We start from the raw sequence: 26,283 nt of genomic DNA, 5'->3' as shown, positions 1-26,283 counted from the left end.
GTTGTAGAGGATGTAAGCTGAAACAGCCAGTTCTGCTTCCACATCACAGAGAGCCCCGACTCTCTGCTGTTGTGCACTGCATGGAGCCATTACCACACGGGACAAAGCAGGTGTAACTCATCCTCACCCAGGCTGCACTCACTGGGCACAAGGTCACAGAAAATCAAGGTCATAATTTTAAAAAATTATGAATGTGTATTTAAGTATCAAAGAATGGGAACAGTTATGGGGTGTTTAGTGGTGCCTTCATTCTTGTCTGATGGTCTTACAGAACCCTTGATTTTCCTTTATGCAGTTTAGGGATCAGCAGCAGCTACTACCTCCTTTTCCCATCAAGTTCACGTGCAGGTTCATCATCTGTGAATTGTCTTCCATAAAAAAAGTCCATCCAGTTTTTCTTTACAACAAGAAGCTTTTCTTGATGCTAGATGCCACCCAGTGTTTTATGGGAGTTATTATATTAATTGCATTTCCTGAAAGCTTATTATTCTACTTCTCTCACAGTCTGGGGCTGTTTTACTGTTGCTGGCAAACAAGATTTCATACTTATCCATCATGGCCTTTATGATGAAGTTTGAGTCTTCCACACTGAAACTGAGGTAACATCTCTTCTCTGAGAGGGTCAGACAGCCTGCTCAGGCTTTCTGACTGCCTGATCTTGTGTGATATACCTTCATTCTGCCTGTGCTGATGAGTTTTATGAGAGAGATGGAATTGGTAAAGTGACCCCTACTTTTGGGATGGTTTCCTCTTCTTGAAGCGTTGGGCTGATGCATTGCTCAGCATTGGATGCATCAGTACAACTCTCTCATATATAAAATTTTGAAAATGCGCTCTCTCTGTGCTTTTTAGCCCTCAGTGCTCTGTCACTTGTATCAACAGCTTGTGCTAGGAAGGTGCATTGACTCCCTTCTTTCATATGCTGAACAGTTGTTGCATGACTGAACTGTCCGTGGGCTTCAACTGTGGAACAGGGGGAAGGGAAAAAACCGATGACTCTTTCACAACTGAATTGATGAAATTGTCAAAGAATATCAGTAGTGTCTGAGTCAGATATGCATGCTTGTAAGCATAGGAGGATGTGCTCCTGAACAAAATGATAGATGGCAAGATGGTAAAGGTTTTGTTGGTGTAACTAACGAGCTGGATGTGTAAGGGGGCATGCTGTAGTTGTAATACATGGTTGTAATTCACACATTAATGATTGGATACCTCATCAGTTGATGGAATTTCTGCTTGGATGTTAATTGCACGTGATGCAAGTTCCTCTTAGTCTAACCCTGCAGTTTCATATTATAGAACTTCATGTTGCAGTTATCAGCCAGAATAACTTCCTAACACATTAGTATTTCCTCTCCTAAAAAAGGACTCGAGAATAATTTTAATTAGGTGTTATTTCTCAATGTTGCGGAAAGGCTACTGTGTCGATTACTGTTAAAGCACAGGCAACATGGTAAGATAAATGCCAGTGAGGTTTAGCAAAATTCAGCAATTTGCTTATAAATCAGGATTCATGTAAGGGAAACACTTTTCTGTAATAAGGTTGCTCACTGTGAGTATCACTGCTTTTTTATTGCTGGAGATTTTCTGAGTTTTGTGGCAATCAGCTGGAATCAAGAGAGGAGCAGTCACTCCTCACAGCTGCTGTGTCAAGTTTGTGTAGCTCTCAGCGTGTTTTCAGATACACGTTCTCTTGAATTCTTGGTGGCGAGGACTGGAAGACACTTAACTTTCAGTGCGCCTTGCTGAACATGATATGATGCAGTACCACACGTTATGGGAGAGTTTACAGAAAGTGACTGAGAGTTTCAGAGGTGACAAGCACCGAATGCTGATTATTTCAGGAAGGATCTTAATACACCATTGCGATCTACTTGCATTTACCTTGAAGCCAAAATGGGGGTATTGGCCGCTTCTTCCAGTGGCCTCTCAATGCCTCCCCCATTGACCTCTTCGTGCCCTCCCAGGACTCCCAGCTCTCCCGGGACTAGACCCCAAGGGGCCCAAAACCACCGTTCTGGGAAGCACCTGCTTATGTGTGGGCTCCAGATTCTGCCCCTAGCACCAGCTCTTCCTAAAACAACACGACTTTTCCAAGATGCACAGTTCAGTTTCATACTGGATGAATTACTGGGGTTTCTCTGTTACGGTAGTATAGCAAGTAGCAAGTATAATACTAGTCGTTCATTGATTAAGCACCAGCACAGTGGCATTAGCTCTCCTGCATACCTGAGGATCTGAACTACAACACTTTATTATATATATTTAATGAGATCCTGGATTTCTCTATCATACTTTTATGGGCTATCACCTTCTGCCATGGAAAGATAATACATGTTATATTCAGTTAATTACTTTTTCGATACTGTAAGCATGTGCACAATCTCCAATCATCAGCAGCACTAGATGCTTAATTCAGGTTATAATAACACTGACTGAATGTCTCTCAGCTTGTACATACCACTGCAGGTAATTTTTGCCAGACTTCTGGTGGACTGCAGACCTCCAGCTTGCTAGCATAGCATCTAACTACTTATTGGTCTCACTCTCAATCTCCTCATTATTTCAGTTGCACAGCTACAATAATTAGACTCTGTATTTTTCAGACTTCATAGACTAGCTTAAGACTACACTAGGCAGGGACACAAAATTTCCTTTGTCTGTAGGTCTTGTTTATCACTTTGTGTGCCAGTCATTATTTTGCTCATAAACAAGACCAGGTGAGCTTCAGTCCTGCTACAAAGTTGCTTTGACCAATTTACTGGTCAAAGCTGAGCTGATACACACTGAGCATTTGATTAACGTTTAATGTTCTATCTAGAGCAAAACAATGTCTGAACTGTATTGCATCAGCTTGCACAGCTCTCCACCTTTCTGGGCATGACTGCACTTACGTGCTAGTTCTGACAACTGTGCGTGTGAAAGCTGGCTAAAAATAGATGAAAATGTATGTCTATACAAAATGGACTATACACGTGCTAGAGGTGCTTCATAAACCTGTAAGTTGTCTTGTTACAGAGTTTGACTCATGGAAAATTTGTATTTTTCTTATCAGAAATGCTACAGACCTGACTCGATTGCAAAGTTTTTCTAGACCAGTTCTGCCTGGTCAGGAGGAAAGAAGTGCATGCCTGGTGACTACCCAGGATGTAGGGCTGCTCTCCATCATTCCTGTTGTCTCCCAGATTGCTTGCTCCTTTATGTAGATTTATGGATGTATAATGCTGATTTGTTTATCTGGTTATTCGATACTAATATTGCTAAATTTCCAAAGGTCCCATCAAGACCCCATTGTTTTAGGTACATGACAGATACAACAAATTATCACCTGCTCCAAACAACTCGTCATCTAAAAAAACATCTGGCCTGATTTCTAATCTTAATGGTCACTCTGGGTAACTCATTCAGGATTATGTGATAATGAATAGCCAGTTTCTTCAGCAGAATTACCTATAAATGTCTAGTTGACACGGTAGCTATGTGATGCCTTATGCCAATTAATTAGCATGATTCAGTGATGGTTTATGCTTTTAGTATCATACATCAGTAGTCGTGCTGCAAAGGATATAAACAGGGGGGGTTTTAAGTACTTTTGATCATTATAGACACAACATTTCTGGTGTGTATGACTCCTGAAAGTATCCTCCAACATTAAATCTACACTTCCAACAATTTAATCTTCTCTTCCTAATAATCCACCCTATATGCATCTTATATTAAAGTGAAGGAAAAAAACACATGTTCTTGGATCAGAAGAATTGACTTGCTTCCCTCTAGTTAGAAGGTTTACCAAGAAAAAACATGGTTTACCCTTGTTAAGGTCATCAGTTCATATGAAAAGTTCACATTGCTCAGTTTCTAATACTTTCAATAAGAATTTAAAAACAATTCTCAGTATGAACACAGGTAACTGAAAACTCACTTTCCTCAATCTATTCCTTTCCCCTTTTAATAAGGGCTATAGGTCTGAGCATGTTCTTGTAACTGAAGTAATTGAAAGGAAGAAGCTAAAGTGCTACAGTCCAGCAATGTTAAATCCTTAATTTCATTTTACGAAAGATGGTTTTTAATGTGTGAAAACATATTAATCATTTTAAGGTACTGATTTTTTTTTTTTCATCAGAAGCTTTGCTCTTTCAAGAATTAAAAAATTAAGGAAGCCAGTGCTATAAAATACAACTTTGAGGTGAAGGGTTAGTCTTAAAATAGAATAGAATAGAATAGAATAGAATAGAATAGAATAGAATAGAATAGATTTGATGCACCCCAGGACACGGTTTGCCCTCTTGGCTGCCCAGGCACACTGCTGACTCATATTGAGCCTGCTGTCAACCAGCACCCCCAGATCCCCTTCTTCAGGGCTGTTCTCCAGCTGCTCCTCTCCCTATCCTATTTGCCTCCCTCCTATTTGCCTATCATCAGATAGGCGAATTATTGAATGCACCGGCTCTGGGTGTTATTTGAAGCTGTTATGTTTCACATATTTCTATGTGCTCATGCCTGCATTTTCTCTATTCTTCACTGGGTTTACTTGTGCCTTTTGGAATTCCTGCCATGCATAAAACAAGGTGCTCATGCTGTGGCCAACAATGAAGGAGCCACAATGGGTTGGTGTGTTTTGCATGCTTCTCTTCAGCCTCTGCTGCTGGTCACCTTGGAGACAAGAAGTGTCCTGGACCGGCCCCACAATTGCTTTAACCAGCTGGCAGCTCCCTCATTTTCTGCTTCATGTGTAATTAGTGGTGTTTCTTGAATAATCTGTGTTTGTTCTGATGTGAGGCTTTTACTATAACCCATGATGGCGACATATTCCCAAAGCTTCTATATTCCTCCAGGGATAATATTTAATATTTAATATTTGATTTGGAAGTTTAGCAAACATTATTCCAGTTCACCAACAGTGGTGTGAGGAAAGTCCCAGAAGGGGAATAACTCTGCTAGCTTTTCCCACGGCTGCTACTGCAAATAGATGCTCCAAGAGGACTGAGTGTGTGTTTGCAGCCTTTTAACACGGAATTCTGCTGAAATACCTCTAGAGAGCATTGAGCATCTGTAAAGCCATATTTGTCTTGAGCCATCCAGCCCTAATGTATTCTGAACTCTTCAGCTCTCCCTTTGGCCCAGGGCAATGGTGCGAATTGGTGCTGGGTATTATTAGGATTTTATGTATTTTCGGTTAACACTATAGACTCCAGATGAAATTTTAATTCTGCCAGCCATGCTTCTTTAACATCAGCTTCCCACCTTTTTCTACTTTAAAATGCCCCAATGCTATTGCTAACCTAAGAAGAAATGTCATAGTATTGGAATGCATATGTCACCATAGTGCACAAAAGACAATGCTCCCATTTTTAGTTATTCACCAGTAGCCTTTTTCCTTTTAATAGAACTGTCCTCTTAGTAGTCATCAGCAGACGGACTTCCTTCTTAATAGATATCTTTAGGCTTCATGTAAAAAGCAGGTTCTCTTTCATGCTTAATGCATGTTGTATGCAGTCCTTGTTTGTATTTCACACCAGCATCTGCTACTAGGTAGTAGTTTGGTGAGTCCCAGAACCAGGATTGCCTGATCTCTTAGGGATTTATGTCTCAGGGTTGAATGAGCTGGTACCTAAGAAGATGCAGAGTCCAGACTCTGGTGTCTAGTACGTAGTGAGTTTACCTCTGAGCCTATACTTAGTGGCGGCGATGGTAGGTTTTCTCTCTTCTGCTCAGTTACCTATTCTCCTACAGGTATTCCGTACAGAGGAACTTTACCATTCCTCACTGTAGGAACTAATATCTTTGCACTCTATCTGTGTCAGATTAGATTCGAATTGGATCAGTGTGTTCAAACGTTATTGATGGGGAACAGAGAAAGATACACACTCCTTGACTTCCTTATTCTCTTCTTATTGTCTTCTAAAGACAAGGCTAGAAATTTAACTTCAGTTGGATCTGCTTCATCTATGGGTAGTTAATAATAATGACAATTTTCATTGTGTCTTTTTTTTTACTGTATCAGGCAAATGTCATGCTTTGAGGAATAAATTTTATAGGAATCACAAATAATGAGTAGATAATTCATTATTCATATCTGTCTGCTGGGGGAAAAAATGTCACAGAGTGTGTAGGTGGCTCGGACCAACTTTTTGTAATGAGTTGATGAAGGCAGGGGTGGGGGGGTGAAGCAAACTCATGCACCCTAGCTGATTCCTCTGCCTTAAACAATGAACATTATTTCTTTTAAGATTATTTGACTTTAAGTAAGTCTTGTGAATATGATTAACATGCCCAAGATTATCCAAGAGAATAAATTATTCATGCAAATTACACATTTATAAATGATACACAGAGATACATACAGATTTCTTTAATTTCACTAACATTCTGGTAAATTTGAAAATGAGATTTTTTTTCTTCTGAAAACCTTTCTTTGCAGTGCTGTAAGTAGCTTCACACTAGATAAACTAGGATAAACAATGAAAAAAGGGCCTGACTGCAGAGCTTACCAAGTAAAGTAATAGAATTGTTTTGAAGTAGTTCCGTGCAAGAGTGAGCCAGATTTAACCCTGAAAGCTGGCAGACTACAGTGTTAGCTCAGAGGTAACTTAAATCTGAGGGTACTGTAGATCAGAAATCAATTTTGAAAATTTTATGCATGAAGACATAAGGACATAATCAAATCAGGTTTGAGGCAAGGCTCTGGCTTCTCGGTGTGCTCGTGTCCCTCTGCATTACAGAGGTGCAAATGCTTCTCTCAGGACGCAGTCTGCCATTTCAGGAAAGGCGCTTACCTAAGTTTAGGCTGGGAGATAAAACAACTTAAATGAAAAATTTGTGTGCTAGAAATGTTGCGGTGTTTTTTATCTTGACATTTTAAAGGGCTGGGAGTTTAGAGGTCTGTTTTTTGAAACAGTGCGCCATTCAGAGCTTTCTTCAGGTCTTACATGGTCCTTGACATGGGCTGTTTCTTGCAGTTACACATGGAGGTAACTTACAGCATTGTGTCTGCCACCAAGGGAAAAACTGTATGTAATCAAGTGGGCGGGCAGGTAGAGAGAAACTGAGGCAACTGCAAATCACCAACTACTTTATTGTTGCAGTTTTAGTTGTAATTTACTCTTAAAAGTAAATTGTATGACTAGTCATCTCATGAAATAAGAAGATTTCTGAAGATTATCAGATCTAACCACAGAGCTTAAGCTGGATCAAAATCAAGGCACCAGAAATTAATCCTTTCATGTTTTATGAAAATGCGTGTTCAAATTCCTAGATCTGTCTTCAGCTATTATGATTTACATCCAGGGCCGAACCCAAAATCTCAAAAGAAAATAGCAAGTCTAAATATTTCAGATGAGCTTGTAATTTAGTAACTGGAAAGCTACGTTATGTCATGTTAATAGGCTAAGCATATTATAGAAAAGAGGATCAAAATTACAGAAGTAGCACAGAAAGGGCACAAACCTATCTTCAGTTTGTGTTACTCCTATGATAATCTGGAATCAAAGGTTATTATAAAGTACCTTTTCCTAAAGTGCCAGCCAAATAGATGTTAGTATGATAGGTAGACATTCAAACGCCATGGAGTCAAAACAGACAACAAAAATAAATAGAACCTCTTCAAAACTGAAAAATCCTGTTGATTGTGACTGGTAAATAAGATTTACTTCCTAAGAAGGTGAAAACACATAGAATCATAGAATCATTAAGGTTGGAAAAGACCTCTAAGATCATCGAGTCCAACCATCAACCCAACACCACCATGCCCACTAAACCATGTCTCTAAGCGTCTCATCTACACGTCTTTTGAATACTCAACCACTTCCCTGGGCAGCCTCTTCCAATGTTTAACCACTCTTTCAGTAAAGACATTTTTCCTCATGTCCAATCTAAACCTCCCCTGGCGCAACTTGAGGCCATTTCCTCTCGTCCTATCGCTTGTTACTTGGGAGAAGAGACCGACACCCACCTCGCTACAGCCTCCTTTCAGGTAGCTGTAGAGTGCGATAAGGTCTCCCCTCAGCCTCCTTTTCTCCAGGCTAATTGCCATGACGTGGCTCACCCCTGGTGAGGCGTGTACGCAAGCTCATGTCCTGTGACTGCGTTCCACCTCAGCAGCACCACCCATTGCAGGTTTGCTTCTGCACACATGGCAGGAAGACCTGCAGCCTCATTGTACACTGCATATTCGCAGCAAGGGCGGTTGTGTCCGCTGCTGGGTTTGTTCAATGACTGCTGTCGCCTTGTGACAAATAGGACGCATGCGCGATTCAGCCTGTGTCAGAGAAGGGGGTAGTTGTCTGCTGCCTGGGTCCTCTATTACTTGCTACTCACCTCCCATATGACTAACATTAGTTTGGTCACAGACTGCTCAGGACACAGTCTGAAAATTGATCTGAAAACCCCAAATCTTTATTTCCAGGCAGTTCTTTGCCCTGGCTCACTGTGCAGCCCCGCAAGCACCAGTGCTGGTGCAGGGCAAGCGGCAGCAACTTCTGGCTGGCAGCTGGAGGGCACAGGAGCTGCTTGCAGCAGCGACTCAGGGCTGTTACACCAGCAGCATGTCTGGGGGTTACGCGGTTTTCCCACTACAGGAGAGGAAGCAGAAGGGAGCTCTGGATAAGATCAGGTTGGATAAGATCAGATGTTCTGAGGAGGCAAACGGAGCTGAGGTTATCTAGTCTCCCAAAAGGCTTACTGAAAACATGGTATAGGATAAAATGCAGCCTATAAGCAGTCATGCATAAGGTGAACAGAGTATATTCAGGTGTTTTGTGAAGCCAGGCTGGAGGAGTATTCCTGTAAGAAAGCATTTTCTCTATTGCGTAAATAATTAAGCAGTAGTGGTGTTTTGCCTTTAGGCAACAGTATTACCATAAAGTAGTCATCAGTAATACAAATATATATGAGGAAAGAAGAAACCATTCTGGGTCAAGGATTTAAAGTCACACAGAAGAGGGACAGTTCTTTTGAGGTTAGTGGAGAGCTGAAAGCCTTCTACAACAGGCTTTAAGTCCCTTGAACCAGCACCTTGGCCAAGCAGGAGACAAGCAAGGTGTTATTGTTCAGGCATGGGAGCCTGTTGGTGTAGTAATACATAGAAGGTCTGTGTTACCCCTACACGGTATTACCCCATTTGAATGCCTCCTTCCCCTGGTCCTGCGGCAGGGCTGGATGACTACGAAGTCTGTAGAGAGGCAACGTTGTTACTAGTGAAGTTCTGTATCCGCAAGACTCACTATAATGGGTGAAAATGGAAAAGAAACAATTATCCCGTAATTGTGCTTTGTAACTGAGGTTCTTTTTCAAAAAAAGGGATGATAAGTAAATTCTGGTCTAACCTTCATCCTCCGTGACACTTTTGCCTCTTTATCATGTAGCACTTGACTCTGATGCTCCTGTTAGAGGCAGGGGAGGACCAGCGTGCCCAGCAGCCCTCCCTCTCCACGCTGCCTTCCCCCTTGCAAGTCTCCTGCACACATTTAGATCTCTTCTGCTGAGCTCTGTAAAGCAGAAGGAGAGCACAGCTCCTTTGATGATCTTGATCTAAATAGCAAGTTATCATCTGAATTAAAAGGGAGAGACTGCAGCGGATGAAAGAGAAGCAATATGCTTATTTTCTGGTCTAGCAGTGCTGTTACTCTACCTGTGTCCCAAGCCGATACACAAATAATTGGGAATTTGCTGTCTTAATGGTGGTTGTTTTTTTTTATTGTACCTCTGTGGCTGTGTGGGTGAATGTGAAAAGGTTTTTGCACGTGTATATATGTATTTTTGGTAGACACTGCACAGCTAAAGCCTCTTTTAATTTTCTCTCTAATTTATTTTTAATTTTGTAACCCCTCAGGGGTAAATCCTTATTATATGATGTAAAATCATCTCTTCTACAAGGCAGCTTATTTGTTGATTTTTAATTTGAGCCAGCAGAGGCAAAGATGTAGCTTTTTTCCAAACACTGAGAGCTGCTCTGTATATATAGCTGTCAAGTGTGTGTCTCCCTGCAAAATTAGTAAAAAATGTAAAACCTAAACCTATCCTTCTAGAAAGGTCAAAGAGCAGGTTTGTATTCCTATGTGTTAACAGTATGTTAGACTTCTGAATCTAAAAACATTCTTAATATGCAATTTGCTTTTAAATCTACATTACATTTGGATTAGACTGAATACGAAGGCTTACATTTTCAAAAGCTCGAGTGCTGACAGAAGTTAGGGGTTTGGTTTTTGAAAGGGGATCTCCATCAAAAGGTGGCACTGTCTGAAGGTAGCATTACACTGTGCACTCACATAAATGCATGTTCACCAACATCAATATGTGCTGTTGGCTTGCTGGAAATGTTGTCTTTAAGCTAACCTGCACACTTTATGATATAGTATTTGTTTATATGACTGGCTGGAAGACTTAGTCACAGTCCTATTGAGATAATAACAAAAACACACGTTCTGACATAATCTCTCTTCCCTTTACATTCAGTGGGAGAGATGTTTATTTTCAAAACACTGGTTATCTCATCCTAAACAATTCATCTGGAATATGTTAGGTGAAAAATGCTTTAAAAATGCCTTACCAGCTAGTTTAGGTGTAGGCATCTACATTCGGTCCTTCTGGCCTACAATGCTTACAACTCAAAAGACCTGAATAATTAGTTTGCTTTGTCATCAAGGAAATAAAAAAAACCTAGGTTGTCTCTTTTTGTTTTGTTTTTAATTAAGTGTGATCTTTTTTCCTCCACTTTGTTTTTACGCAAAGGTGATGTTTATTATTATTCAGGATGTAGACTTTTGAATGAAGCTCTTGATTCCCTCTGCTTCTCATTTTAGTCTTCCCAAGTTAAGTCAAGGCTTCCCACTTACCTCCCTAACTCCCATTTCACTTCTCCTTGTTGTCTCCAAATTCCCTGAGGATGCCATCTGTGATTGCTGTCCAGAGGTCCTGTCGTGCTGGCAGCCCGTGCCTTCTCCAGGCTGTCTTCCACTGTTGCCCTTACTGGGTCACTCTTGCAAAAGTGTGGCATTTGAATATGGTGGCTTTATTTCAGCCCCGTCTCAAAACCAGGACTCCACCTGCCTCTTCCTTGATTTGTCCATAGCATTGGACTGACACTCACTGCAGATGATCATCTTCTTTCTCCTGCCCTTCTCCTCAGAAAATCTCCCACTTCAGGAGCGATCCATTCCCTTCTATGAATTGTGATGACAATGCCAAAAAAATAGAAAGCAGTAAACAAACAACAGTCCCCAGATTAACAATGTTAAACATGCATTGCTTTTTGCTCAGATATACCCTCAGATGGAGTCCGTCAGTTTTGCTAATGCTTGTAGATCTGCACAACTGATACGTTAAAGGTAAATTATAATGATAATGATAATGTGGGCAGAGGGATGCAGGTCAGAGCTTTCTTACCACACTTACACACTAAGTAACAGGAGATGCAGCAAGTGAGTGGAAGTGAAGACTACGTATGTTCCACAGAGAAAGGTGCAGCTCCCACACAAGATTTTTTTCCAGGAACAAATTCTCTATTTTGTTTTTGTCACGCTGAACGCCTGTCCATCTCTCTGCTTTCCACTGGGCAAGACAAAGACACTTGCTGTGAAGCTAAACCAATGTTCATCAGAGCTGCACAGTGCCTGCATAAATTCATTTCGGCATTGCTCTTTGCGCTGCAGAGCCTTCTCAGCTGAACCTGATCTTTTGCAGTTCGGAATATCTCAGAGCTGTGTATCAAAGATAAAATACCACTTGCCAAATATTTTTCTTATTTCTGTCGTTAGCCCAGAAGGGATTGAGAAAGCAAAAGAGAGAACTCTGTGTGTCAGATAAAATTACAGATTTAATTTCCATCTCTGGAAACTCTGACTTTACCTGTTAGCCAGAAGTCATGACCATACATTCCTTTTTAAAGCTAACTTATTTGGCCACATCTGAACAGTACAGTGATCTGCGGTTGGAAATTGAAGCTGGAGAAAGCAAGCACTGGCAAACCAAAGGTGTCAAAAGATTCCTTGAGATTTGTCCGTAGTCCTTCCTCAGGCAGCCTAATGCCAGTGCCAGTTCTTGAACCTGCTTCTTCTTTCTGCTTTGTAGGTACCACCAAGGTCTTACTGTCATAAAAACAGATTTAGCTGGGTGTTGGAACAGAGACTGCAGTGTCTCTGAGAGGTTTATACTGTCTAATAGTTTGATGTCTTTGATTTTTAAACTTTCTCTTTACAATTAACAAGAAAAATCTCTCTGAAGTGTTAACCATGCCTTTCCATTGCATTGATGTTTTTCAGCTGGTGTTCTAAAGGTATTATCTGGGCAGCCCAAGAATTAGAGATATAGTTTCAGTACCTGGAAAGGATCTATCTGCATGTTTTACACTGATTTTAGTAGGAATTAGGATGTCTAATCTCAATGCTTTTTTGCAAATACCTCCCTAAATGTATTAAAAAATAAAATCTGCAATATTCCTTTTTCTTTATGCTGAAATCATCATAAATAAATCATCATGGTGAATGGAGTTAAATCCAGTTGGCAGCCGGTCACGAGCGGTGTTCCCCAGGGCTCAGTTTTGGGGCCGGTCTTGTTCAATACCTTTATCAATGATCTGGATGAGGGGATCGAGTGCACCCTCAGTGAGTTTGCAGACGACACCAAGTTGGGCGGGAGTGTTGATCTGCTCGAGGGTAGGAAGGCTCTGCAGAGGGACCTGGACAGGCTGGATCGATGGGCCGAGGCCAACTGTATGAGATTCAACAAGGCCAAGTGCCAGGTCCTGCACTTTGGCCACAACAACCCCATGCAGCGCTACAGGCTTGGGGAAGAGTGGCTGGAAAGCTGCCTGGCGGAAAAGGACCTGGGGGTGTTGGTCGACAGCCGGCTGAACATGAGCCGGCAGTGTGCCCAGGCGGCCAAGAAGGCCAATGGCATCCTGGCCTGTATCAGAAATAGTGTGGCCAGCGGGAGTAGGGAAGTGATGGTGCCCCTGTACTCGGCATTGGTGAGGCCGCACCTCGAATACTGTGTTCAGTTTTGGGCCCCTCACTACAAGAAGGACGTTGAGGTGCTGGAGCGTGTCCAGAGAAGGGCAACGAGGCTGGTGAGGGGTCTGGAGAACAAGTCTTCTGAGGAGCGGCTGAGGGAACTGGGGTTGTTTAGCCTGGAGAAAAGGAGGCTGAGGGGAGACCTCATTGCTCTCTACAACTACCTGAAAGGAGGTTGTAGCGAGGTGGGTGTCGGTCTCTTCTCCCAAGTAACTGGCGATAGGACGAGAGGAAATGGCCTCAAGTTGCGCCAGGGGAGGTTTAGATTGGACATGAGGAAAAATGTCTTTACTGAAAGAGTGGTTAAACATTGGAAGAGGCTGCCCAGGGAAGTGGTCGAGTCCCCATCCCTGGAGGTATTTAAAAGATGTGTAGATGAGGCGCTTAGGGACATGGTTTAGTGGGCATGGTGGTTGGACTCGATGATCTTAGAGGTCTTTTCCAACCTTAATGCTTCTATAACAAATACATAAATGTAGTCATAATTTTTGCCTGCAGTGCATTGTTCCTGTACCCTGGTACAAACAAAGGGTGGGAATTTCCTTTTAATGAGTTCTTCTGTGAGTTGGTGGTAACAGGAGAGTGTAGTATGGTTCAATGAACTGGCTCATTCTTATTTAGGGTCTTAAATAATTAGCCTACTCACCACCTTTTTTCTGCTATTTCTCTGCTGCTTACTGAGAGAAAGAGAAAAAGAGAAGGGAGGGAAGGAAGGAAAGGAAGGAAAGCTTTTTAGCATTTACAGTTTTCCACTCAGTGTCATTATCACTGTAACAAATAATTAGGTTGTTGCCTAATAATATCCCACTGGAATTGTGTATGTGTGACCATCTGTTAATGAAAAATTTCAAATTATTCCAATGCTTAGTTCAGGTAAATACCCATTCAGGTCACTCAGCGGGGCCAAGATTTAACATCTAAATCTTGAATCAACTTCTGAAGTAATTATCCGTTTTTCTGTGATTGCATCTTATAAGATCTGAGATAGTCCTGTGCTATAGACAGCCTGCTGCTTCTGATGGTATAGCAGCACATATATCACTGGGTCTGTTTGAACCAGAGAGCTAACACGCTTGTGATGATGGAAAATGATGAGGGACAATTGGGAAGCCTGAGCAAGTTTTGGTGGCAATTGACAATAAAGTTCCTTTTCTTCTGTATTTTCCATCACTCATTTTGATGATCACAGGCACTTAGAAAGGCTACAGCAACACGAACAAATCTCAGAATAGTAGGAGGTTTTTTTAAACTTTCAAGACAGTTCAAATTCCATTTATGGTACTTTGGCAGTACAGGTCAACCCTCTTAGATCCCTCTTTAGCCTACAGACTCTTAAAGACCTCCAGTCGTACTGTGTTCAGTCACAGTCGGTATGTCCATCCCCTTTCACGGTGCGGTCCCATCATGTCTGGAGCTTCCTGTCATACAAATAAGTAACAGGTTTGTCCACCCTCACTAATGAGCTGGTTTCTTTTGAAGGGAGAACAGTAATAATCCCTAGCCTAGCATGAGGAATGCTTTGACCTTTTGAAAGTTGTGGGTTTGATCTGCAGGCTGTATTGTACTGTCAGTCTTCACATAGTGGAAATTAAGTACTGGGTGATTGGCAGGGCTCCTGTAGAAGGCAGAGAAAAAAAAAAAAAGAAAATCAGAAACTTCAGAAATCGATCCTGGGAGCAGGGCAACCTGTCATGCAAAATCTGCTTGTCTCAGTGCAGCTTTTCTCTAAACAAGTCTGATACTTTGAACCTCTAGGATCGTAATAACCACCCTTGGAACAAGATCCGTAATCTGCCCAAAGGTGATACTGTTATTCTCATGCTCTAATATTCCATCATATTTGCAAATACTCTTATCTCCCACATCTGGCAAAATCCTCTTGCATAATGTGTGATACAACATTTATCAGTATGTATGGAAAGTATAAATGTATGTAATAAACTGCTCTATTCTTTAGCATTTTATATGTGTATGTGTATATATATGTGTATATATAAAAATAAAACTAAGAACACATTTACAGTCTGCCCAAGCTGCACTTGTTTTTCCTGGCATTGCTTACATCTTAAGTGAAGTGACAATCTGACCCTCACATATTACTTCACCAAGCTGGCTGTTTCAATATCTGCGAGACAAATAGGTTGTGTTAGTTTTCACCTCCTTGCGGTACCTCTTTATAGATGGTGCTTTTTAACTTCATATTGTAAATGTGAGAGATCTTCTAGATAATTTCTCTTGACAGGCAAGTATTTTGTGCATGTAAACCTAACTCTTTTGCATAATTCTTCTTGTTTATTACCACAGGAGAAGAAAACTTGCTGGCAATTTTGAAAAGGAGATGGTGGAAGTACATGATCCTGGGGATAATAGATATAGAAGCCAATTACCTGGTAGTCAAAGCTTATCAATACACCACTCTTACTAGTGTACAGGTAAGGACTCAAAGGATTTTCCCTTCTGAGGTAAGATAATAGGCCCAATGAGGTCAATGGTGCAGTGTCCATTGGCTTCAGTGCACTAATGGCTAGTTGCTGCCCGTGTCTTCTGTGTACTTTTTAATGCTGTCTCATGAGATGCGTTTTTTTCATGTTGGACTATTTTTATTACTCAGTATTTTCCAAACTGTACAAAAACATACTGTGCTAAACCATTCATAATCACATTTTTGGCATTATCTACTTCATTGGTCCTTTAAGAAAATATTTTCAGATGGGCTGAAATGTTTTTCTCACTTTATATTGTACTTGGAAAAAATACAAGCACTTCTTTTAGGATTCCATAATTAGATCTGAGTGCAAAAGTTGTCATTAAGTGCAATGAATGTAGTTATGATGAAGAAGTCTTACTTCAATGCAAGCACTTAGATGTGTTATGTTATATAACAGCTTAACTGCAGCTATCAAAAAGTGTACTCTCCCTTAAAAAATTATACGTGCGGCTAACAGAAGCTAGGGTAGCAATTCCTCCAAAGATCTAACCTGTATATTTTAAATACCACACAAAAGAATCAGGCTTCTTCCCATTTAAGTGAATGGGAAGTGAATAATAGAAACATTTTTAAGAGACTGGAATTTGTCTATCTTGGGAAATCATTGCATACTTCATTGCTACTTGTTCTAAAACAAACCTACTCCCTTTTTACATTATCTCTAAATAACTGGGCAACACTAGGTTGTGTTCAGTGTATTTTACACCTTATTTGCCTGAAGTTTGCATTAGAGCCAGTAAAATAGAGGAGCACCAGTTAATGTTCTGCAGAATCAAAGCTAATTAGGAATATATCTCTTCCATAGTTGAAAAGGGATATTGGAAAATACTGAGCTTGTTTAGCTGAATAAGAAGCAAAACCAGAAGAAAACTATGAATTCAAGGAATCTGAACGTGAGGTTTATACTAAATATTCACAAATGCCTCTGCCATCAGAGTCTTGGTTTGAGAATTCTTTGAAACATGCCCAGACAACGTAATACTGCTTTTAACACTTTTCCAAGTCAGATTACTCAGTATAGAGTAAAGCATAAACCCACATAAACCTCATAGTGTCTGATTTTATAGCTACTAAGAGCCTCAAAGAGAAAAGCAAAAGCTGAATTGCGTCTTTTGCATGTTCACTCATAGCAAGTAGGAATAGCAGACTGAGCAAGATGATCCAGGTCATTAAATACTGTCTCCCACAGCCACCAACAAGCGTGTATCAGAGGTTCGTCTGGCCGGACCCATGAAGCACCAATCGCAGAAGATGCAAACCCTCCTGCTCTTCTGCAATGATCATGGCCTTTAGTGTAAGAGATCAAAACCTGCAGTGCGAGGAGGAAGCAGGCAGGAGAGTTCGAGGGCATTGCCTGTGTCTCAGCAGGGAATTTGTTAGCTGAAATGAGCCACACTCTCCTTTTAGACTGAGAGAGAGGAAGGGTAGAACAGGAGAACTGTCATAGGATGCAGACCATGTTGTGTCCTTTTTAGACCTCTTCCACATAAAGATTACAACAGAGTTCAGGTCTCTTTCCCATGTAGCTTGAAGGAGGGAAGAGGTAGAAGCTCAAATGTTGTCAAGTTTTTTTCCAGGAGTGGAATGAATGCAGTGTCTCCTTTTCCCATAGTTGTCCTGGATTGCTCGGATACACGTAGAGTGACTGGGAATACCTGTTGCATTTTAAATTCACTTCATGCCTTAATTTGAATGAGCTTCTAAGTATAGACAAGCCCAAAGGTATGGTGAGAATGGGACAAGTATGCGGTAGTGCATTAAGATGTTGAATCAAATGACACATTTTATGAAATGTAGCCAAACACCACCCTATTTCATTTAAAGATGAAACAGAAGCAGCTCAGGGCATTATTCAGCCTGAAACAGCATTGGTCAAAGTGTGTAATGGTATGAGATGAAGACTGAAGAAATGGAAAGCAAACAATGAAAAAAAGCAAGCTTTTCCTAGAATCTGATTTCTGAAGAAGCAAATAGGACCACTCTCTTGAGAGCATCTTCCGAAAGGCTTGATCCTGCAAGAGCACTACCTGTGAGGCCATAAACACTTGCTAGCACATAGCAAGAAGTGTTCAAATCCTGTCAGATTTCAGACCTGAGAAACCATTACTACCTAACACAAGTCAGCATGGCTTCGACTGAAGGCTGTGGGAGCTATGCCAATGTATACATTGACTGAGAATCGAGCCCCTCAAGTCAATTCCGGGGGATTTTATTGTCAACAGGCTTTACACCAAGGGTTTTTTGATGGGGAGAATATAAGAGTTTTTGGAATTGTCGCTTCAGTAAATGAGAAATCTTGCAGTATTTTTATAGTGGTGGTACATGGACCATTTCAGTAGGAAATCAGTTTTACAGCATATACTTTTTTCCCACACAGTATCTCTGCTCCGTCATGCAAAACTAACATGTGAGTGTACTGTGCTTGTGGTGCTTTTAGGCAGAAAACATTAAGCTGCTCCCAGCAAAAAGCCAAAGTTTAACTGTAAAAATATACCTGCAATTGATTTGCAGTTCTGCTTTCACCAAACAACTCCAAGCACTCAACAGCTTTGTTTGCCAAGAAGCTTTAAACTCTTAGGACCATCAAAGTTTCTAGTTTAAACTCCATCTTTTTTTGTAATTGACATTATCTCATCGTGGTTCCAGGAAAAGACTGAAATTGGTGCCCTACTTTTCCCCATTGTTTCACACCCAAGTCTTTCCTACACTTTCCTTTAAAATTCCCTTTTGGTTTTGGTCTGGGAAAACAGGATTTTCTAATAAACCTTCCTATACATCTTTCACCTGATGCCTTCAGAACCACAGTGAACGAGGACACATGGCATAAATCAGAGATTAATATGGTACCTAACGTTTACTTTTGGATGTGCTTCTGATTATTTCAAATCCTCATGTACTCTATAATTACTGTCTGAGAATGTGGCACTCAGCTCCATCATAAGATGAAAACAAAGTACTGTGAAGCCTAGAAACACATAATTTTCCCTTTAAAAAAAAAAAAAAGCAAACTAAAAGACCTCCCTTATAAACTAGGTGACATAAAAAAATTAGATAGAAAACCGATGCACTGTTTATGTTTCAGACATCAAGGTGTAGGTCAATTGCTAAGGATAAAATCCAAGGTACCCTTTAGGTATCTACAGTGCAATTCAGGGGCAACTAGATTTAATAGAACAATCCAAGAAACCCACACCTAACTGTCTACATATCTAAAATGTCATAGACATCTAACATCCCCATGTCTATGTGTAGTAACCTGCTGCTCAGAGCACAGTCTTGGGACATGAAAATGTGTGTTTGAACCTCTCAGTTTGCTCCTTCTTTGGTAGCTTTAAATTCTGGTTCTTTGCATGCCCAGAGTGCTTCTGTATTGATGGAGCCAGATGCCCAAATACCTACCTCCATTTTAAAATTCAAAAGCTACGTATTCCTACATCAAAGTACCCCGAGGAACTCAGTTTGTTAGATATGATCTTAGCATGCCCCAAGTGCTTACAGAAAGCCTGGAGTGCTTTCCAAATCACAAGGGTAGAGCCACCTTTTACATAAAGTCATAGCTGTTAAAACAGTAGCCCACAGAAAGGGCTTGAGTTAACTCCGTTTTAGCAGGGGGGATTGAAACTCAAGCTTCCCACAGCCATGAAAATGCTCAAGCTAGTAAGTGAAGACTGTTCTGTAGAGCGTACATTTAAAAATTGAGTATACACCAGGTAAAAGGCACAGTAGTTTGTTGATAGATCAATTTGATATCCGAAAACACGTGTTTCAAGAAGTGCCAGAGGTGCCAGAGATCAGTCACACTTAATGCTCTCAGACGCATGTGTCCTGATTCCCAGATGGCCAAAAACTTGCAAAATGATCTTTAGTTTCTCTTTGATGCATTAATTTAACGTGCACTAGATTTTGCAGCCTTCTTGCATGTCAGTTGTAGCAGGTGCAGAAAGTGCATTAAACACTCCCGTGTACGCTAGCACCCGATCCCATGGACTTTTTTTAAAAACTGTACACTTAACTTTCAGGACTGCCTGTGGTAATGCTTTCCATCTTTATCCTAATGGTTTTTAAAACAACCCTGGTGTAGACCTGTGGAAGGTTTAATAATTATTCAAGAAGGGTGTTTTAACTACTGTTAGAGATACTTTTTACGCAGCAGATAAAATTAGTTCCCCCAGAGGGAATTAAAAGATTCTGAAGTTCTTGCAGTTATTTAGATCTAGATATTTAATTTGTTTGAAACTACATTTTTACTTCAACTTCCCTGCACTGCATTTACAGCGTACCGCACACATACATCCTACCAAGTTCATAATGTCTTCCACTAAGCCTGTTATGATACTAACATTTGTAACCTTTGCTGCCAGGTAAGTGCTTTCTCATCATGCCAAGCTTCGTTATGAGGCAGACTGTCCTCTCCCTTCTCCCCTATCGCCCTCACGTTAATTAGCTCTCCTTTCTGCGAATACACTGTTTTATCCACCTGCATATTACACTGTTGTGTTGCACTCTCTAGAGGTAATGTTATCCTTTTTCTGTGTTGTCACATCACATAGAAAACTGGACTATTTCTGCAATACCTTGCATAGTGGTACTGCAGAATATGCATACGATGGCACAAGAAATAAGCGTCTTTCAAAGAGAGTGCTATGTTTCCAAATAGTGATGTATCTGGTAATTTATTCCTTGGGCAATCAAGCCTTTGATTGGCATGATGAAAACAAAGGTAGTAAAAGCTGGGATTTATAGACACCAGGAGACAGACAATAAAACTATGATGCTGATGTTCTCAGCTACTCTTAGATCACTGTGAGGCTCAGCAGTACATCATACTTCCAATTACCTCTGGCAGTTTTCATACCTCAACAACTGCCACCAGAAAAGGAAAGGAGTCAGCAGTAAGTGCTTATTATAGCCGTGCTGGATGGCAATAGACTTTGCTTTGTTCTTGGTCCCTATGGACTCAATGTGCGTTGAGGCAGAAGGTTTGAGATAATTTTGAAGCAAACCTGGGAGGTGAGGAGCAGGGGATTTGCAATACTGAAGTTGTTGATCCACCTTGTTCAGTGCCTGCTAGCATGAAATATCTCAAAAGCAGAGATAAATTCCACTCCTTCCCTTCCTCCCCCCATCCTACGCATGTAAGATTGACCATACTTTCCTGTTTGGCTTCAGGGCAATGAGGGAATACTGCAATGTTAATAAAGTTTGCAGATCAGTGTGTGCAGAAGTGTTGCATACCATACATTTATACTGTGAGAGTCTGTTGGGTGTACCTTGCATCTGATTTATTATCGCACTTCAAGTTGCTGTTCTGTCTTTTAACTGTGTTACATACCTATGGTTCGCAAACCAGCCCCTTCAGTATCCTCAGTCTCTGTGCATGGTTTTGGAGTCAACTGAGCTCTCAGTATCCAGAGCTCCTGCCTCTAATGGCAAAATTCGCCCCGAGCCAAACCTTTTACTAACATAAATATGCAAAATCACATTAAAGTCAGTGGAGCTGTGCCCATTACAACAGCAGAGATTCTGGCATTCTGTGCCCATTTTGCATATTCTTGCAGGTGAACTGCAAAAGCAGAGGTTTTTCTGCAGGAGACATCCATGATTTTTCCTAGGCCAGGATCTAATCCCCTCCATAGCTTACAGCAACTGGTGACATGGAGAAGTTTCTAATAAGTAACCTTGAGAAAATGGTCTTCAAAGCCCATATCCAGTCATCTTTCTTACTTAGAGAGAAGCAAAACAGAAAATAGTTTTTTTCTATAGAAACACGTGACTGCTGGCAGAGCTGTCTGCTGTCTTAGAATGATCTTTTTCTGACAGTGGTATGTAAAATCAGAGGAGGAAGGCAATTAAAGGAAAGGCCATTTCAGTGGTCAGTTTGTTGGTAACTCTTCCTGGCATTTGAGCAGACCTTGCATAAGCACATCTGGAGTGCATGTAATGAGAGGAGAGGATGAAGAGGTGCGTCCTACGGTGTTTTTTTTTAAAAAGAGTCAAGATGTGATTACTCATGTTGGTAGTAAAGCGTGTCCATGTGTAGAGAGTTGAGAGCAGATTAACCGTGGGTTGGATGTGACCACCACCTTTCATTTAACATGACTGCAAGAACTCGCTGAGTTCCTTTTATGTACACGGAAAGCTGGAGCTGTAATAACCCTCATCTTGGGTGTTGGTGCATGCAAGTCAGATGTAGGTGAAGGTCTTTCACTAGTGGAAGTTTTGAGGGAGTTTCTGCGTCCGCAGGGAAAAAGACAAAATCCTGAGAACAGATTAAAGGAACTGATGGGAACAGTTATAGAAATATCAGTCATGTGGCCCCAACAAAAAAATCAGAGCTCTTGTGGGCAAAATACTGATTTAAAGAGGCTTCAGACTGGGAGCAGTCTTCTGGCTTTTATTTCTTCCACGTCATGGAAATTAAACATCTTTACATTTTTTTTTAAGCAAATGACATCACTGACTGATTCTTTCACCAATCTCCCTACCCGGAGTACCCTACATTTTGGCTGGATGAAAAAATAAATACTCTTTAAATTACTTCCGTGATTATATAAAAACCATGCAAGAAAGTGATTAAGTTGTGATGAGATAGCAAATAGAAACACGAAAGGTAAAAGCAATGCTCCTTTTTTATTTGAAATGCTTGAAATAACCCTGTCAGAAATGCTGCCAGCATCCACACCTTCCCTGCAGAAGGTTTCAGTCGCAGGGTAGCGTAATTGCCATGCAGTTCCCCCGGCAGCCAGCAGCCACCTCTGTGAGGTTTCACATCCTGGCTGCTTTTGTGCATGTGTAACGTACAGTAGAATCAAGTGTGTGTGGTATTGTGAAGATAGCATGAAAACTGGAATAGAAAGAGCCCTCAAATGGGCAGCAAACCCTTTCTTCCTTTGAAAAAACAAAGCAAACGTCAGAAGGCGTGTCTCTTACATAGCACTTGCTGTTGTATTAAACTTATCAGGTTGCATGCTGAAATTCAGTAGCCATCACATGTACTTGACCATACAACGTTGGACGGATACGACGCTGGTTTTACTGACCCCTCTGCTCTGGAGAGTAGGCTGAGTAGAGGGTGCAGCTGATTCTCCACGTGATTTGCTGGAGGGCAGCACTAATGAGAAACCACTAATGTGAAAAAAGGGGCTTATAACTGGAGGGAAAAAATCCAATGAATGTTTAAAAAGGAAGATTCAGCTCAGCTGTTCCCACAAGGACTGCAGCTTCTTTCTTTTTGATATTGCTGCAGATCCGCAGTTCACCCTCTGTATTGCAGACCTTTCATCTAAAGCTTGCCAGCTCTCCTTTCCAATGGCTAACAGTACATTCTTGCTATATATGTGCAAACACATGCTGAATTTGTGAGATCAGAGACTGGATATTTACTGTTAGCAAGAGAGTATTTGTCTATAATTCACAAGTATAATAAAGTCAACGTAATTTAACAAACAAATAATCGGAAAAATATATTTCAACATTGTGTATCATCAACAGACTTAGATGCAGTGTGATATCTTTTAGAATCAGATAATAATCTGCAATCTCTATAACAACACAACATTTTTATAATACAAAGGAGTTGCTATAGGACAGTATATCAATAGATTATATATTTTTGTATCCTGCCTTCTAAAGCATCCCAATTCAGAGCTGTGACTGAAGAGAACCACAGACAAACATGGCAGCATCAAAGAACGCGGTCTGCACCATGCACTCTTATCAGTTTTATTATCTTCCCATGGCAAAATAGGAGATATGTTTTCTTTTAGTTTAGAGAGATCTGATAACTTCTGTGATTAGAACAGGAACATTGATTAAAATCAGGTCACTCATTAATTTAACATAATGACAGGGTATAGGCACTACCTTTTGAATAAGCAATTAAAAAGAAGGAAAATATCGAAGATGATTCTTAGGGAAATACTGGTAAACAACTGACCTTTATGTACTATAAATGAAATTCAAGCTAAGCATAATTTATCTTTGTTATTGCAAAAATTTTATAGTCAGAAACATGACAATTAGGTATAATGTTTTTTTTTCTTAATAGATGAAATAACTAATAACAAACAAAAAAAAGGGGGGGGGGGATAAACAAGAAAGCCCTATTGCAGATCAGGTAATCCACAATCTCACATCTTTTGTCTGTAGAATATATGTGCATTTTTTCTTCTACTAGACAGGTTTATCTGAGGAAAAAAGAAAGGCAGAGTGAATTTAGTCCTGGAGAAATGAAATGTAAAGCAAGACCTGAAAAACAGTTAAGCAATATACACTAGGTTATCTTATTGCTTATATTGTAGCAACCTAATTTATTTCTATCATCTACCCCGTTGTTTAATTATAGGTATAAACTAGGCACAATTCAAGAACTATATAATGTCAATGAACATTACCTACATTTTATATTTATTGATGGTGCAGTATTCCGAATAGCAATTTGTGGATAGACCTTGGACTACCAGCCCGAAAGGGGCATTTTCCAGCTGCTGTCAGCGTTGTTTGTTTGTGACAGGTTCTGTTCGTGCATCCCTTCATGTTAGTGCTTAAAAGACACATCTTCACATACTTGAAAGCACAGGCATGTTTAAATGTTTATGGAATGAGAGGAATTTTTTAAAGCTTCCTCTAAAAGACTGTTAGTGGGAATTTGCATGTTGAAGTATACATGCTGCAGGTACAAACAATTTTTAAAACTGGCTATTGAAAACACACTAGCACCCTAATATATATCATATTCACAAGAAAATGTTCTTTATGTGTGCTTATCCTGGAGTAAGTAAAGCAGCCCTCGTCAGAGCTGCTGTCCCACAATGAACATGCAGGGTCATGTCCTGTGTGTAAAGGTGGGCGAGGGCTCTATTCCAGATGTTGGGGGTTAAAAATATCCACTGAATCACTTTGTGTCTCTTGAGAGACAGTAGTTAGTGGCTGAAAGCTGACATCTTCGTATTCTTAAATCTGTTCTTAAACACAGTTTGCATAAGTGACCGGAGCTCCTGATTTTGCAAAATCAAATAGTTGGTTCGGTGATGGTTGAGGTTCGCTTACTCACCTTTGCACAGAAAAGAACTGGAAAGATGCTTGCAGACGCTTACTGTCTTACTTAATAAGTGGTCTCTTAAAACACTTCTGTGCTTAACCACTGCATAAGGCTTTCTGCTCTGTCTTGGGCACAGTTCTCTCTGAGGTGGTATGTGTATGTATGGGGAAGAGGGTGTTCAAATCTTAAGTGATCGCCTGAGGAAGACGATGGCAGACTGTGCAGTATCTCTGATTGGTGCTATTTTACTCACATCCGGCTCTGAGTTAGGTGTAAGGCTGCCCCTTCTCCTCTCCTCCAGTGCAAAGTTAATCAAGTTGGTATAAACTACTGGTGATTCCCATAACACAGCGTGGAAGGGAAGCCGAGTGCACTGAGCCAGGTAAAGGTAGCTCTCACCGGTGACGGATTTCAGTTGCTTTCTCCAAGGTAAGACTGGTGCCTGACCATGTGAGCTTCTCCTCTACCTTGTTTTAACGCAAACTATCAGTAAGTTAGAATCACAGAACCATAGAACAGCCCAGCTTGGAAGTGACCTCAGAAGATCATCTGGTCCAACCTTTCATGGGAAAGTGAGCCTAGATGAGATTATCTAGCACCCTGTCCAGCTGCATCTTGAAAACCTCCGGTGATGGGCACTCTACCACATCCCTGAGGAGGTTGTTCCAGTAACTGATTGTTCTGACTATAAAAAATTTCTTTATTATATTGAGATGAAACCTCTCCCGGTGCAACATGTACCTGTTGCCTCTTGTCTTCTCCATGTAGCTCTTTGTGAAGAGAGCGCCTCTATCTTCTTTGTAGCCCCACTGTAAGTACTGGAAAAGTGTGATGAGGTCAGAAAACTGCGTGAGTTAAGCTCACCTGTTCAATGCTGCACTGGGAGGGAATGGGATAGAGACATTCACACTTTCAGGGATAGCTATGAGCAATGTAAGTAGTAACTGCCTCCCTGCTGTTTGGTACCACCTTCCCTCCGTCTTCAGCAGAGATGATGGATGCACTGTATGTTAGCACAGCTAATGAAGAACACACATCCAGCATCTACAGGCATGATGACATGGGCTGTGGATTGAGAGTGGAGGTGGTGAGCTGTGTCCACATCCCATGGGTTACCCTAAAGAGTGAGCTTCCCTCAGGTGTGCCACCCATTACTGGTACTTGCTAGGGCTGCATTGACAAAGTGCAGAAATCCACAGCGTATGAGAAATGTGCAGTGGATGTTATCCATGCAGCAGCGACCATCTGTGCTGGCTAGGTGGGCCCCGTCACTCCTCCCAGTGACAGGAGAAGGCCGTGTGCCACTTTGCCCACACCACGTGCCAGGATTTAATGTGTACGCCCGGTAGTCGTGCCACCGCCTCTCCCTCCCCCAGGAGCTGGCTGCTCCCAGCAGCACGACTTCTGAAGTTGTTCTTGTGTATGTGGTGTCCTGTATATGTGTGTTTTTACGAAGAGTGGTTACTGAGTGCTAGCTCCCTTATACTGTAACTGTACACGTTACAGGCTCGTCAGAGGCAGAGCAGATGCCCTATGCAAGTGAAGGAGCTTGTTACAGTTTGTCCAGCTGTGTTTGGTCTGTGAAGGACGGTGTTTTCAGGACTACTGGAGGAAGTCTTCACTGTAAAGAGGCCTGGCCATGCCTTTTAGATGGTTAGCTCTCATTTTAAATGCAGAACCCGCTTTTAGCACGGACTTTTCCCATTTGTAATTTCCCTCATCTGTTCTGCAGTTTTTCAGGACTGCTT

The 26,283-nt window shown here is 41.1% G+C and overlaps 1 protein-coding gene across 1 annotated transcript in view; it reads left to right on the top strand.

Annotated features, from left to right (window-relative positions):
• Positions 1-26,283, top strand: part of SLC35F1 (solute carrier family 35, member F1) — a 131,855-nt gene that overhangs the window by 66,658 nt on the left and 38,914 nt on the right. Inside the window, exon 4 of the mRNA XM_009325685.1 lies at positions 15,312-15,439. Within this exon, the coding sequence (XP_009323960.1) occupies positions 15,312-15,439 (128 nt within the window). The remainder of the gene's footprint in view (positions 1-15,311; positions 15,440-26,283) is intronic.

Source organism: Pygoscelis adeliae, unplaced genomic scaffold (assembly GCF_000699105.1).
Source record: "Pygoscelis adeliae isolate BGI_AS28 unplaced genomic scaffold, ASM69910v1 Scaffold54, whole genome shotgun sequence".
Lineage (NCBI taxonomy): Eukaryota > Metazoa > Chordata > Aves > Sphenisciformes > Spheniscidae > Pygoscelis > Pygoscelis adeliae.
This window is presented reverse-complemented; position numbering and strand designations above follow the sequence as displayed.